The 16,297-nt window shown below is 47.2% G+C and overlaps 1 protein-coding gene across 1 annotated transcript in view; it reads left to right on the forward strand.

The window, feature by feature from the left end:
* LRRK1 (leucine rich repeat kinase 1) overlaps positions 1–16,297 on the forward strand; it is a 51,850-nt gene that overhangs the window by 28,014 nt on the left and 7,539 nt on the right. Inside the window, exons 20-29 of the mRNA XM_056865858.1 lie at positions 2,881–3,044; positions 5,256–5,395; positions 6,418–6,664; positions 8,446–8,612; positions 10,608–10,805; positions 11,511–11,788; positions 12,226–12,420; positions 13,036–13,187; positions 14,413–14,530; positions 16,034–16,150. Of these exons, the coding sequence (XP_056721836.1) occupies positions 2,881–3,044; positions 5,256–5,395; positions 6,418–6,664; positions 8,446–8,612; positions 10,608–10,805; positions 11,511–11,788; positions 12,226–12,420; positions 13,036–13,187; positions 14,413–14,530; positions 16,034–16,150 (1,776 nt within the window). The remainder of the gene's footprint in view (positions 1–2,880; positions 3,045–5,255; positions 5,396–6,417; positions 6,665–8,445; positions 8,613–10,607; positions 10,806–11,510; positions 11,789–12,225; positions 12,421–13,035; positions 13,188–14,412; positions 14,531–16,033; positions 16,151–16,297) is intronic.

A 16,297-nucleotide genomic window follows, 5' to 3' on the forward strand; every position in this document is an offset into this window, starting at 1 on the left:
TCTGTTTTGTGTTGTGATAGCTTCCAAGCTCTGGCAAGCTTGGGCTAGGCAAGGCTATTTGGGATGAAGCGCCCTTGGAGGGTTTCTGTGAAATTTATGGGCTTTGCTTCTACCATGACCCCCACCCCTTGCCAGCCCTAATGGTAGCCATTTTGGTAGTTTCAATATGACGTCCAAATGGGTGCTGACAATCGAAAGGCAGGTCTGTCCTTCTGACTTTGGGAAAAGATTGTAAGAACATAAGAAAGGCCTTGCTGGATCAGACCCAGGCCCATCAAGGCCAGCCGCCTGTTCACACAGAGGCCAACCAGGTGCCTCTAGGAAGCCCACAAACAAGACAACTGCAGCAGCATTGTCCTGCCTGTGTCCCACAGCACCTAATATAATAGGTATGCTCCTCTGATGCTGCAGAGAACAGGTATGCATCATGACTAGTATTCATTTTGACTAGTAGCCATTGATAGCCCCATCCTCCATAAGAACATAAGAAAGGCCCTGCTAGATCAAACCAAGGCCCATCAAGTCCAGCAGTCTGTTCGCACAGTGGCCAACCAGGTGCCTCTAGGAAGCCCACAAGCAAGACGACTGCAGCAGCACCATCCTGTCTGTGTTCCACAGCTCCTAATGTGATAGGCATGCTCATAAGAACATAAGAAAAGCCCTGCTGGATCAGATCAAGGCCCATCAAGTCCAGCCGTCTGTTCACACAGTGACCAACCAGGTGCCTCTAGGAAGCCCACAAACAAGACGGCTGCAGCAGCATTGTCCTGCCTGTGTTCCACAGCACCTAATATAATAGGCCTGCTCCTCTGATCCTGGAGAGAACAGGTTATGTTAGCCTGGCTGTAGCAAGCATGGGAATCTCGTTTAGCAAGGCAAATGTATTTGGCCTGTTAATTCCCAGTGCCGATATCGTTGGTTTTAAACTTCTCCAGCGGTTTCTCTAATTACTTACCCAGACCTCATTATCTCGGTGTTATCTTGTCTCTGCTTCAAATTGTTCGTTTGATTTGCCTCCGTGGAGATGACAAGAACGATGCTGGGTAAGATTGTCTGGCTCCTTTATGAATATGCAAATTTTAATTAAAAAAACCCACACACTTTTTTTTTCAGAACAGCCCTGTGTGTGTTGTGTTAAGTGTCGTCAAGTCGCTTCCTACTCATGGCGACCCTATTAATCAGTGTCCTCCAAAATGTCCTATCTTTGACAGCCTTGCTCAGGTCTTGCAAACAGGGCTGTGGCTTCCTTGACAGTCAATCCATCTCTTGTTGGGTCTTCCTCTTTTCCTGCTGCCCTCAGCTTTTCCTAGCATGACTATCTTTTCTAGTGACTCTTGCCTTCTCATAATGTGACCAAAATATCCCTAGGGGTATGTAAACTAAGACCGCCAGTGTTTTATAATGGTTAGAGTATTGGACGAGCAACTGAAAGAGTCGAGTTCGAATTCCCCACTCTGCCAGAGATGACCTTGGGCCAGTCACACACTCTTGGTCCAACCTACCTCACAGGGTTGTTGTGGTGAGTGAAGGAGGGGAGAACAGTGTTCTAAACCACGTTTCAGTCCTCATTAGGGAGAAATGCAGGGTATAAATTCGTTTTAAAAATCAAATAAGTACATAAGTACCTTGGAGATGCCCTGCTGGATCAGGCTAACGGTCCATCTAGTCCCGCATCCTATTTTCCACAGTAGCCAAACAGTGGCCTTAGAGCACCAACAAAGAAGAAGAAGGAGAGTTGGTTTTTATACCCTGATTTTCTCTACCTTTTGAGGAGTCTCAAACCAGCTTACGTCACCTTCCCTTCCCCTCCCCACAACAGACACCTTGTGAGGTAGGTGGAGCTGAGAGAGTTCGGAGAGAACCGTGACTGGCCCTAGGTCACCCAGCAGGTTTCATGTGGAGGAGTGGGAAAACCAACCCAGTTCACCAGATTAGAGTCTGCCGTTCATACTTATATCATTTACTATATAATCAACTATAATATCTTTTTAAAAAATGGTTATACGAATTTAACATTATTTAAAAAGGTAAAGGTCCCCTGCGCAAGCACCCGGTCATTCCTGACCCATGGGGTGACGTCACATCCCGACGTTTCCTAGGCAGACTTTGTTTGCGGGGTGGTTTGCCAGTGCCTTCCCCAGTCATATTCCCTTTACCCCCAGCAAGCTGTGTACTCATTTTACCGACCTTGGAAGGATGGAAGGCTGAGTCAACCTTGAGCCAGCTACCTGAAACTGACTTCTGTTGGGATCGAACTCAGGTCGTGAGCAGAGCTTTTGACTACAGTACTGCAGCTTACCCCTCTGCACATTATTACATCTACAAAAAAAATATAATGACTAATGACTGTTTTTATGGGACAGTTAAATTGGTAGTGCTCCTGCCCCAAAGCACAGGGGGACTCCTTGCCCGAGCCGAGGTCCATCCACCTGCGTTCTGCTGCTGTTCTCAGACCCCGCAAATCCATCTTCTCTGCACTTTGCTAACTTGCATCCTCTGCATAGTGCAGGGTCCGGAAGAGGGCAGAGCAAGGGAGGAGGACCCGAGCACCAGCTTGTGGTAGGGATGAGATTTCCCACCCGCACCACACTACCGCGAGTCCTCGGGGGTCCCCCCTGTTATCATCCCTAATATTCAAGATCTGGTGGTCCCACACTTGGGATTGTAATGAGAGCTGGACCGAGAGATTGTAAATTTGGAGGGAGCCCCAACTGTTCAGGCAACTGAGACGGTCCCAAGAGGTTGTAAAAAAGAAATTTACAGCGTACCAGGAAAGAATGATACAGAGCAGGAGAGAAAGGCCCTTTTAATGGCTTGGAGTGATAACAATGGCAGAGGTGATGTACGCGCATTGATTTGTGCTTATTTTGGCTGTCCTAGTTCTTTGAAAACAAGAAGAATACCAAGAGCAGGAGAAAAAGCACCATTATCTATAGCTTCACAGGCAGACAGAGGAACAGATGCAGCACCTTCCGAGTGAAGAGGAACCAGACCATTTATTGGCAGGAGGGCCTCTTTGTCACCTTTGACGGAGGCTATCTGAGGTAAGGATCGAGGTGTGATGGGCGAGGTGGCCGGGGCCTTTCCTATGAAACTCAAAGCATGGTCAAAGTTTAGAACAGTCGGGAACTGTGATAAGAACATAGAATCATAGGGCTATGCCACCCTCCTGTGACAGGCCATTCAAATCCTGCCAACGTTGGCATTTCTCAAGGGTTCTCGAATCATAGAATCATAGAATAGAATCATAGGGTTGGAAGGGACCACCAGGGTCATCTAGTCCAACCCCCTGCACAAGGCAGGAAATTCACAACTACCTCCCCGCTCCCCACACACCCCAGTGACCAGAAGATGGCCAAGATGCCCTCCCTCTCATCATCTGCCTAAGGTCACAGAATCAGCATTGCGGACAGATGGCCATCTAACCTTAAAAACCTCCATGGAAGGAGAGCTTACCACCTCCCGAGGAAGCCTGTTCCGCTGAGGAACCGCTCTAACTGTTAGAAAATTCTTCCTAATGTCTAGACGGAAATTCTTTTGATTTAATTTCAACCCGTCAGTTCTGGTCCGACCTTCTTGAGCAACAGAAAACAACTCGGCACCCTCCTCTATATGACAGCCCCTCAAGTACTTGAAGATGGTTATCATATCCCCTCTCAGTCTTCTCCTCTTCAGGCTAAACATATCCAGCTCCTTCAACCTTTCCTCCTTCAACCTTGGTCTCCAGACCCCTCACCATAAGAACATAAGAAAAGCCTGCTGGATCAGACCAAGGTCCATCAAGTCCAGCAGTCAACCAGGTGCCTCTAGGAAGCCCACAAACAAGACGACTGCAGCATCATTACCCTGCCTGTGTTTCACAGCACCTAATATATTCGGCATGCTCCTCTGTTCATGGAGAGAATAGATATGCATCATGACTAGTATCCATTTTAACTAGTAGTCATGAATACCCCTCTCCTCCATGAACATATCCATTCCCCTCTTCAAGCCTTCCAAGTTGGCAGCCATCACCACATCCTGGGGCAGGGAGTTCCACTATTTAACTATGGGTTGTGTGAAGAAAGACTTCCTTTTATCAGTTTTGAATCTCTCGCCCTCCAGCTTCAGCAGATGACCCCGCGTTCTAGTATTATGAGAGAGGGAGAAAAGCTCTCTCAGACACAGCGTTGGAAAGCGTCTCCAACTGCCTTTGGGGAAATGGTTTTCCTTTTTTTAATAAAGTGGAGCTACAGGTCAGATTTGCACCACACCCTGATTAGAATTTATATGCTTTCAGGGGAATCAGATACAATTATTTCTGGAGCCGCATCTGGCTCCAGCTTGACACCCATAATTAAGATGTGTATTTTATTTTAAATATTCGTGTGCCCCTTCTTTGCCTGGAAATTAAGATTCAAAGCAGCTTGCCGACTTTAAAGTAAGAGACAAACACGATAATACAAAATCCTAATACATTACAGCATCCCTTGCTCATAGTGCCAAAATTGGGGGGGGGGGCGGATACATAGACCCGAAGGCTATGCAAAGATCTTTAATCAAGTCATTTTATTTTTCCAATATTTTTAGCGTGTGTTCTTCATTATGGTTTTTAAACATTTGGGAGTTTCCTTCCTATTCGTTATTGGTCTCCATTGGATTCAGAAACAAGCATGTCTGACTGTAACTTTTTTGTTTGTTTTCTACTCAATTGGGACAAAATTTCCAGGGACTGTACTTATTGAAGCAGGGGGGCAAATGTCGTAAAAGGCCATATTGGTCCACGTAAAATCCAAAATGCGAACAATATCCGTGTCATACTTTTTATTAGGACCAACCGGGTTGATACAAAACATTGTGCAAGATTTCGAGCTAATAAGGGTGTCACGCGGATTTTGCACCTCTCGCCAAAGGGATTCTCCCCTGCCAAGTTACAGGCAGCTGGAAGAAAGTCATTCCCCATTTTGTAGGCTGTCACCTGCATAGAGTGGCAAGTTGCCTATCACCAACGACAAGACAACTAACTGCGTTTTTCACACCCTCCACCCAAGCTAGCCTTGCCTGTCTGCCAGCAGACACAAGCATGGTGTAGCGGTTAAGAGCGGTGGTTTGGAGCGGTGGACTCAGATCTGGAGAACCGGGTTTTGATTCCCCAACTCCTCCACGTGAGCGGCGGAGGCTAATCGGGTGAACTGGAAATTTTGTCGTACTTGTGTTTCACAAAGACGCTTCTTGGGTATCTCACTGTCTTTTTTTGTGGGGGGGGGGGAGGACAGCGTGGAGTCTTCTGACGTGAACTGGAAGAAGAAGAAAAGCGGCGGGATTAAAATCATCTGCCAGTCGGACATGAGGGATTTTTCCGCAATGGCTTTTATCACTGATCATATCAACTCTCTGATAGACCAGTGGTTTCCCGGTAAGAGCGTCTGTCTGTCTGTCTGTCTGTCTGTCTGTCTGTCTGTCTGTCTGTCTGCCTATTCATCCATCCAATCTAATCTAATATAATCTACTCTATTGATCTATCCAATCTATCCAGTCTATCCATCCCTTCATACATCTATCCATCTCATCCATCCATCTATCCATCTAATCTATCCATTCATTCATCCATCTAATCCATCCATCCATCTAATCTAATCTAATCTTATCTATCCTATCCTATCCTAGCTTAGTTTAGCCTAGCCTCTCTCCTCTCCTCTCCTCTCCTCTCCTCTCCTCTCCTCTCCTCTCCTCTCCTCTCCTCTCCTCTCCTCTCCTCTCCTCTCCTCTCCTCTCCTCTCCTCTCCTCTCCTATCTTTTGTCCTGTCTTGTCCTGTCCTGTCCTATCCTATCCTGTCCTATCCTAACTTATCCATCCATCCATCCTTCCAATCTACCTATCCATTCATTCATCCATCCATCCATCCATCTAATCTATCCATCCATCCAATCTAATCAATTTTAGCTATCCATCCATCCATTCTAATCAATCTAATCTATCCATCCATCCATCTAATCTATCTATTCATCCATCTAATCCATCCTGTCTGTCCGTCCATCCGTCCGTCCATCCATCCATCTATGTATCATCTATTTCAATTTGTAGCTCACTCTTTGTCCTGGCCGAGGGTCAATTAATTCCTGCCGAACTGGACGTTTAATTTATAAGGAAAGTTCCTGGTGGACCACTGCCCAGTAGGACCTCCCAGCATCCAGGAGATGATCCAAGTGCCCCCCCAACAATCCTTGGCAACAATTTTGTGTCCAGTGTTATGAGATATAGATTCTGTACGTGTTCAGGGCTGGTGTACAGAATTGTGATGATCCGAGACCCGCTTTCCCATTTATGTCCCTGATTCACCATGAGGCAAATGGTGGTATTGCTGCCACCCTCCAGTTTTAGGGGCCCCGTTTTGGGTATGTTTGGATGACTGGCTTTTGATTTCTCTGTCCCTCCAGCACTCACGGCCACGGAAAGCGACGGAACTCTCCTCATGGAGCAATACGTCCCTTGCCCGGTCTGCTCCGCGCCTAAAACTCAAGACGTAAACAGCCAGCAAATAGAAGACATGCAGTTCTTCAACATGGAGGACTGTGTTCTCACTGCCATAGAGCTGGACACCATTACCTGTCCTAACCACCCAGATATCCCTGTCCCATTAGAGGAACTGGTCCCGGAGCTTTTCATGACGGATTTTCCTTCAAGGTGAAGTTCATTTTCCCTCTAACTGTAACTTTTATGCATTTAATATGACCCCCCTCCTTTTTTTGATGACACATCTGGGGAGGGAGCCCTAGTTTTGGGTTTGAGTAAATACGCTTCAGTGTGCTGTTTAAGGAACTTAAATTTTTGAATGCTCCTTTCTGTGAAAGGTAGCAAGCTACCTAGAAGAAGCTACCTAGAAGAGGCTGAGTTGGTTTTTATACCCCAATTTTCTCTACATTTTAAGGAGTCTCAAACCAGCTTACAAGACAGCTTGTGAGGTAGGAGAGGCTGAGAGAGTTCAGAGAAAACTGACTAGCCCAAGGTCACCCAGCAGCCTTCATGTGGAGGAATGGGGAAACCAACCCGGTTCTCCAGATTAGAGTCCGCTGCTCACATGGGGAATCAAACCCGGTTCTCCAGATTATGCCGCTCACGTGGAGGAGTGGGGAAACCAACCCGTTTCACCCGATTAGAGTCTGCCGCTCATGGGGAGGAGTGGGGAGTCAAACCAGGCTCTCCAGATTAGAGTCCACCGCTCCTAACCACTACATCACGCTGGCTCTCTACACACATAAAATCTGCACACGTAAAACGTACACATGTAAAATCTGCAGTCTGAAAGAAGGCTGTGCTGTGAATATGGAGAGAGCAGTTCCACCATATGAAAGCACGGGACATTCAGTCCTCCACCTGCAGTTTGAAGTAGAAGAGTCGTCCAAAAGATGCCTAAATCAGCTTTTCACACAACATGGCTCCTGGGGAGGGGCCATGGCTCAGTGGTAGAGCATCTGCTTGGCATGCAGAAGGTCCCAGGTTCAACCCCCGGCATCTCCAGTTAAAGGGACTAGGCAGGTAAGCGATGTGAAAGACCCTGGAGAGCCGCTGCCTGTCTGAGTAGACAATACAGACTTTGATGGACCAAGGGTCTAATTCAGTATAAAGTAGCTTTATGTGTTCACTTCATAAAGCTGTACCCAGCTCTCTATGATGGCTAGGGAGGTTGACTGTGGAGGGAGCTTTAGTCCCTGTCAGAGGAAGCGGGTGACCTTAAAGGCCTTGCCACTGCCATAGGAACATGTGTGTGTGTGTGTGTGTGTGTGTAACGTGCCATCAAGTCTCACCGACGTATGGCAACCCCTTTTGGGGTTTTCATGGCAAGAGACTAACAGAGGTGGTTTGCCAGTGCTTTCCTCTGCACAGCAACCCTGGACTTCCTTGGTGGTCTCCCATCCAAATACTAAGCAGGGCTGACCCTGCTTAGCTTCTGGGATCTGACGAGATCAGGCTAGCCTGGGCCATGCAGGTCAGGGCAGGAAGATAAATACGGGGTGGGGTGGGGAGAACCACTATACACCTGAATGTGACCAATCATATAATTTCCAAAAGGTGATTTATAATTCCAAATGCACACTTATAATATCCAAAACACTTATTACAAGGTTTCGCGATCATGTCCTTGTTTCGCATCAGCTCTATCAGAAGTCCGTTGCTTTATATTTTGCGATTTACTGGAGAATCTTGTCTGCTTTTTTTAGTCTAATCTTGTTACCAAGCAGACCACGCTGGCAGACCACGCTGTTATGGCAATCAGGCTTTCTTTCGCCAAGGTGTATAGTGGTATTTTTTCCTGTATATATGTGCTTCCCCTATTGATATATTGTTTGCCATAGGAATGCAACTTCTGACGCTGTTCCCTTATGCATGGCCTGGTATACATTCTCCAGCGCCTGTAAATAAGCCGACTCTCTTTCTTCCCTCCGTCCTTCTTGCATGCCCGGCAGGTTATTTTTGGAAAACAGCAGACTGGAATACAGCAAAAATGAAAACAATATCCTCGGCCAAGGGGGAAGCGGAACTGTTATATACCGGGCACAGTACCAAGGGAAACTGGTGGCTGTGAAGCAGTTCCTGATGAAAAAATGCACAAGTTCTGCATGTTCAGCCACAGGTATTGTGCTCTTATTGAGTGGGATGGGTGGGGAGGGGGGAGTCCTTTTTTTGAATGCCCCAGCATGCTTACGAGCAAATAAGCTTCCCTTGCTTTAAAGTCCGGGACACCTGTTTAAATACACCTTCTTCTTTTTTTTACCACCTACAAGAACTAATGCGTGGTGCGGTTGTGAGGATGGAGCATTTAAAAGTAATCTTTGTGGGACCGTACGTGCTGGAATTTTTATTTTTTTAAAAAACAGGACTGGCTTTGCTGCCCCCACCTCATGTAAAAGCCTCATCTACACTGTTCCATCATGAATGACTCACAGGTTGTTCCTATCCCAGGTTTGACCATGCGGGGTTGGGTATTCAGGTGCGATGCCGCATCCGATGGCCAGATGACCTCCAGTCTCAATTTTCGCCCTGGTTTAAACTGTTCAATAGGAACCATGAAAGAGCCCCTTATCGACCCAATACCCCACTCTGCCGGGGAAGCCTGTCAGGTAACCTTGGGCCAGTGAGACACTCTCAGCCTAACCTACCTCACAGGTGAGGATAAAATGGAGGTGAGAAGAAGGATGTCAGCTGCTTTAGAAGAAGAAGAAGAGTTGGCTTTTATATGCCGACTTTCTCTACCACTTAAGGAAGAACCAAACCGGCTTACAATCACCTTCCTTTCCTCTCCCCACAACGGATACCCTGTGAGGTAGGTGAGGCTGAGAGAGTGTGACTAGCCCAAGGTCACCCAGCTGGCTTCATGTGTAGGAGTGGGGAAACAAATCCAGTTCACCAGATTAGCGTCCGCCGCTCATGTGGAGGAGTGGGGAATCAAACCCGGTTCTCCAGATCGGAGTCCACCGCTCCAAACCACCGCTCTTAACCACTACACCACGCTGGTCCCCACTGGGAGGAAAGGTAGAGTATCGATGAAGTAAATAAATAATTTACCTGCATGGGGCTTGAAATAATGCCATGGATGGGGAGAATGTGCCCTGGTCTCTCTTGCCACAAGAGATGCCTGATTTCCACTACCACAGGCTACAGATGCGACCTTTCTAAGGAAGCTGGAATAAGTTTAGAGCTTCCTCTGGCTTGCTGAGCAAAATGATCTCAGTCGGTAACAAAAACAGCACGAAAGCTCACAATTATTCAAATGCTATCTATTCAATGCTATTAAATGTCAAATTACTACTCTACACACAATGCATATTACAATTGAACCATTATACATGTGACTCAACCTAACACAAACATGCAACATCGACACAAAACGTTATATGCATATGTCAACACTTTATACAAAGTCCATCCAATCAGTTGAGTAGCTCAATAGCCAGACTGATTCCAAACACAGAAGTCTGATAATGAAAAGGTCTTCAAAAAGAATTCTTATAAGCTTTCTTCCCAGAAATTACCTGGAATTACACCAGTCTTATTATCAAGCTATCAAGCTGGGAAGAAGGCTTATAAGAATACTTTTTGAAGACCTTTTCATTATCAGACTTCTGTGTTTGGAATCAGTCTGGCTATTGAGCTACTCAACTGATTGGATGGACTTTGTATAAAGTGTTGACATGTGTATATAACGTTTTGTGTAGATGTTGCATCTCCCTGAGACCCTGGAGAGCCGCTGCCAGTCTGAGTAGACAATACTGACTCTGATGGACCAAGGGGTCTGATTCAGTGTAAGGCAGCTTCATGTGTTCATGTGCATGTTTGTGTTAGGTTGAGTCACATGTATAATTGTTCAATTGTGATATGTATTGTGTGTAGAGTAGTAATTCGACATTTAATAATATTGAATAGATAGCATTTGAATAATTTGTGCTGTTTTTTGTTATTGACTACATTCATTACAGCATAGGTTATTATTGTTTTTGGGTGTCCCCACCCCTGCCCCATTACTAAGGGGCAAAATGATCTAGCAGGGCTCCTTTCTTTAGAGGCGGCGCTCTCCGCCCACCCTGTGGCAAAACATGACTAACAGCAGGGCATTGTTTCCTCCACCTAGACACGATGCTGAGGCACCTGCGGGCCATGGATGCCATGAAGAACTTCTCCGAGTTCCGGCAGGAAGCCAGCATGCTCCACTCTTTGCAGCACCCCTGCGTCGTCTCCCTGATCGGGATCAGCATCCACCCACTCTGCTTCGCCTTAGAGTTGGCACCGTTGGGGAGTCTCACCACCGTGTTGTCCGAGAACTCCAAAGGTAAAGGTCCTGGTCTGTCCACAGGGCTCTGGCGGGTATAAGTATGTTAAGTATAATATTTATTTGCAGCTTTAAGCCAGATAAAACACAAATAGTCATACAAATATTACATTTACATTCCTTGTCTAAAATAGCCAACTTGCACATTCCAGTTAATTCATTGAGGTTACTCTAAGACGTATCTTCACTGCAGCTGCACAGTATTTTCATAGAATCATAGAGTTGGAAGGGACCACCAGGGCCATCTAGTCCAACCCCCAGCACAATGCAGGAAATTCATCAGTTTCTGTTTTATCTGGCATATTAGCCGCAAATAAAATTTTATATTTATATGCAGGAAATTCCAGACTACCTCTCCACACACACATACACAGTGACTCATACTCCATGCCCAGAAGATGGCCAAGGTGCCCTCCCTCTCATGATCTGCCTAAGGTCATAGAATCAGCATTGCTGACAGATGGCCATCTAGCCTCTTCTTAAAAACCTCCAGGTTTTGCCAGCTGAGATGTAATCAAAGGATTATCTCCCATCAGAAACTTATTAGTCCGTTCCCCCTCTCTGCCAATACTCATTTTCTTTATCAGGGGTACAATGATCTTATTCCAAACTGTCAAGGCTCTGGCAGATATTTTCAGGGAAGGGAGTTACAGAAGTAGTGCTTTTGGGACCAATTCTCATTCTCCCCCTTTCATGTGACTTCAGGGGCATCTTTTATTCCACTGGGACACATGTTAACCCTGAAAGTAGCGTACCAGATAGCGGCGGGCCTGGCCTACCTCCATAAGAAGAACATCATCTTCTGTGACCTGAAGTCGGACAACATTCTGGTGTGGTCTCTGGACTCGAAGGAAAGCGTCAATATCAAGCTGTCTGATTACGGGATTTCACGGCAGTCCTTTCACGAAGGGGCTCTTGGGGTGGAGGGCACGCCCGGCTACCAAGCCCCCGAGATTCGCCCTCGCATAGTCTATGATGAAAAGGTAACTCAAACAAGGCGGCATGGACTTGCGCACTCGGGGCCCGGTAGAATCTCTCTGGTTTGATCAGTTTTATTTATTTATTTTGATCGATAGTCCCCCTTTCTCGTAGAGCGTCAGGGCAGATGACAAAATATGTAAACAATGCAATAAAACCAGTATAAGGCATCCACGCAGTATAAGACGTCCACGCACGAAAAGCAGGCTACAGAATTAGAAAACGTTGCAAATGACGTGCCAGCTGCATTGCAAAAATTAGGAAACAACGCAGTAAATATAAGATAATAGTACAGTAATCAGTGCAATAAAACTACGGTGGGGGAGGGATTCTCATTGTAGCGGTAGAGCAGACTCTACGTGCTCTACATTGGGTGCTGCAAAGAAAGTGGAAACCCCCTTGTGCGTCTTCAGCATACTCTCTCTCTGCGCTTTGGCCATAGGTGGACATGTTTTCCTACGGCATGGTGCTCTACGAACTGTTATCCGGCCAGCGGCCAGTCCTTGGGCAGCATCAGCTTCAGATCGCTAAGAAGCTTTCCAAGGGCATCCGCCCGGTCCTGGGCCAGCCAGAAGAGGTGCAGTTCCACAGGATGCAGGCACTGATGGTGGAATGTTGGGACACTAAACCTGAGCAGGTAACAGGCCAGCTAAGGGTGTGTGTGTGAACACATGAACACATGAAGCTGCCTTGGACTGAATCAGACCCTCGGTCCGTCAAAGTCAGGATTGTCTACGCAGACCAGCAGCGGCCCTCCAGGGTCTCAGGCAGAGGTCTTTCACGTTACCTACTTGCCTGGTTCCTTTAACTGGAAATGCCGAGGATTGAACCTGGGACCTTCTGCATGCCAAGCAGACACTCTACCACTGAGCCACGGCTCCTCCCGTGGGTGTGTTATGTGCCGTCAAGTCACTTCTGACTCATGGCTGACTGAGGACCCTGGCTTCCTTGTATGAGTCAATCCATCTCATGTTGGGTCTTCCTCTTTTCCTCCAGTGTAGTATAGGAGAGCCACCATGGTGTAGTGGTTAACAGCAGTGGACTCTAATCTGGTGAACTGGGTTGGTTTCCCCACTCCTCCACATGAAGCCAGCTGGGTGACCTCGGGCTAGTCACAGTTCTCTCCGAACTCTCTCAGCCCTACCTACCTGTTGCCAGGAGGGGAAGGGAGGGCGATTGTCAGCCGCTTTGAGACTCTTTAAAGGTAGAGAACAAGCAGGGTATAAAAACCAACTCTTCTTCTTTTGCACAGCGGCCATTGGCCACATCCGTGGTGGGACGCATGAAAGACCCCACCTTTGCTACTTTTATGTACCTGCTGCCATGCGGGAAACAGTCGTCCTTCTTCTCTTCGCAAGGACAGGAATACACGGTGGTGTTCTGGGATGGGAAGGAAGACACCAGGTTGGTCTCTCAGGCACTACTGGGCTCTACCTGTTCTACTGCAGAAAATCACGGCTGCCCACCGAAAGATTTTTAGCTTGGCACTTAAAGGGCTAGGGTGCCCGAGGAACCCCTCCTGGGAGATCAAGATCGGAGTCCAGTAGCACCTTAAAGACCGACATGATTTCCACAATATAAGCTTTCTGACAAAGGGAGCTTTGATTCTCCAAAGCTTACAACCTAGAAATCCTGTCATTCTTTAAAGTGCTACTGGCCCCAACACTGCAGAATCAACACAGCTGTGTTTGTGTGTGAAGTGTCGTCAAGTCGCTTCTGACTCATGGTGGCCCTATGAATCAGTGTCCTCCAAAACATCCTATCGTTAACAGCCTTGCTCAGGTCTTGCAAATCGAGGGCCGTGGCTTCCTTTATAGAGTCAATCGATCTCTTGTTGGGTCTTCCTCTTTTCCTGCTGCCTTCCACTTTTCCTAGCATGGTTGTCTTTTCCAGTGACTCTTGCCTTCTCATAACATGTCCAAAGTACAACAGCCTCAGTTTAGTCAATTTAACTTCTATGGTCATTTCAGGCTTGATTTGATCTAAACCCCACTGATTTGGGGTTTTTTGGCAGTCCGTAACACTCCCCTCCTGCACCACATTTCAAAGGAATCTACTTTCTTCCTATCAGCTTTCTTCATTGTCCAGCTCTCACACCCATACATAGTAATAGGGAATACGATGGCATGAATTGACTTGATCTTGGTTGCCAGTGACACATCCCTACACTTAAGGATCTTTTCTAGCTCCTTCATGGCTGCCCTTCCCAGTCTCAATCTCCTCCTGATTTCTTGGCTGCAGTCGTCTTGTTTGTGGGCTTCCTAGAGGCACCTGGTTGGCTGCTGTGTGAACCGACTGCTGGACTTGATGGGCCTTGGTCTGATCCAGCATGGCTTTCCTTATGTTCTTATGACCTGCCAGAGAAGGAATTACCTGGAATATTTCAGTTGTTCGGGCAGGAAACCCTTCTTTTTCAAAATGCACACTGAAATAACTTTTCCTGTCCCTGGCTCCCAAGGATTTTGCTTCTCTGTCTGAAAAGATGGAATGGGCGTGAGTCAATTTATAGCAGCTTCGTCCCGAAACCTTCCAGTAAACATCTCAGGGGTAAACGGGGAGGATTTCTCTGCCCTGCTCCTTTGCCAACGCTGGCCCCACTGCTGGAATGAGTTCTCCTTCCTGCTTTCAGGAACTATACGGTGGTGAACACGGAGAAGGGGCTCATCGAAGTCGCGCGGATGAGCTGTCCGGGAACGACGCTCTGCTGCCAACTGAAAGTGCAGAGTTCTCTGTGGACCGCCACCGAGGTACGTGGACCTTAATCCAAAGCGTGGTCCTCTTAGGCCGTTTCTGCAGAGCTGTTTCCCCGCCGTCACCCCGCCACTTGCTCTGGTGCTTCGCTTGGATGACACACGCCTTTCCCAACCGTCAGAGGTCGCCTCGCTCTCCCTGCGTGTTCTGGGTTCTCGCTAAAACGGCATCCGGAAAACTCAGGCAAAGTGCGCGGAGAGCAAGGCGACCTCTGATGGTCGGGAAAGGCGTGCGTAATCCAAACAAAGCACTGGAAGAGCTGGTAGGGTAACCGCAGGGGAAACAGCCCTGCATAAATGGCCTATGAGAACTATCAGGCGTTTCTCTGCTCAGTCGATCGCGTGGCATCGCTTCAGGCCTAGGATTGTTCTTGCCGATGTCTTGTTTGGTAATTGGGGAGAGTTCGGCAATAGAGCAGAATTAAGCAGCTCTTCGAATGGGCAGCACCACTTGGGTTTTCCCCTTCTGCTCTTTCCTCTTCAAGCCAATTCCCATAAAGTCCAGGGGGCTGGTTGAGAGGCGTGGCCTAGGAGTTCCAGTTTTGATCAGTACGGCAGTGTCCCGGGAGAGGGGGGCTTTCGCCTTCTCGGTGCTGTTTTCCTGACCTGAAATGGCCCCGGGGAGTGCTATTTGCCCTGCTGGTAGCTGTACATAGGTTTCCCCAGTGGGACAAATATGGCTCCCTGGGGCCCTTTCCGGACAAGAAAATGGCGTGGGAGAGGAAGGCTGAAACCTGAGAACTGAGTTCGAAACAGGGATCTCCCAGCACCCTCTGATCAAAAGTCCTTACAATAGTCACACGGATTTGGGAATGTGTCCGTTGGCTTCCCCAGAGTTTTGATGGTCCTGTAAGCAGAGAAGGTGGAAATTGGAGCAACACGTTTGCATTATAAATGGTCGTGGTTGGGGTTTCCCATCTGATGGCACATCCTTCAGTCAGCCAGTCACAGTCTCGCATAAAATCGGTACACGGAGTGACTACGTAATAACATAAGATTGTTGCATTTAAGAAAAACTGAAAAGGTTAAAACAGCAATACATAAAGCAATGCTAAAGTTAGTAGAACCACCTAGTTCACTTGATGTCGAACTTCCAAAGGACTCTCAGGAATCGTGCCACCTTCTCCAGCATATCAGGTGAGCGATTGTTCAATAGAAAAAACGCATTAAGAGCATCCGAAGAATGTAACCTATTTGTCAAAACAGCACTTAAAAATTTACTGCGAATTTCTACAAAGAGTCTGCAATAGAAAAGACGTTCTTAAGTCAATGGCTCGTCCTCGGCGCTAACTTTTTGGGGGATAAGAGCGAAATGCCGAGGTGCCTCACAGATTATTTGTTCCAAATACACTCTTCAGGGTATTTAAAAAATAGGCTTTGTTGTGGAAAAGGTGTATTCTGTACTTTTCTCTTTGGGGCGTCAGCTGATGCCAACTCGGTGTGACAAAACCACTGCCGTACCAGCCGTCGTCATATCAGGTTTCTTTCCTTTTCTCAAAGGACCAAAAGATTTACGTGTACAGTTTACAAGGGATGTGTCCGCTGAAGGCCCCCCAAAAGGGCGTAGACACCCCTGCGGTTGTCACCTGTCTCTTTGCCGTGCCTGTTGTGAAAAAGGTAAAGCGGAGTGGATTTTAAAGATTGAGCATTAGCAAGATATGTCTATTTTTGCTTTGATGCATTCGGGAAGAGGATCTGAAGTCTGGGGTTCCCCCCCCCCCGCATTTTGTATGATTTTATTTATTCCCCGCCTTTCTCCCCAGT

This window comes from Euleptes europaea, chromosome 20 (assembly GCF_029931775.1).
Source record: "Euleptes europaea isolate rEulEur1 chromosome 20, rEulEur1.hap1, whole genome shotgun sequence".
In the NCBI taxonomy this organism is placed as follows: domain Eukaryota; kingdom Metazoa; phylum Chordata; class Lepidosauria; order Squamata; family Sphaerodactylidae; genus Euleptes; species Euleptes europaea.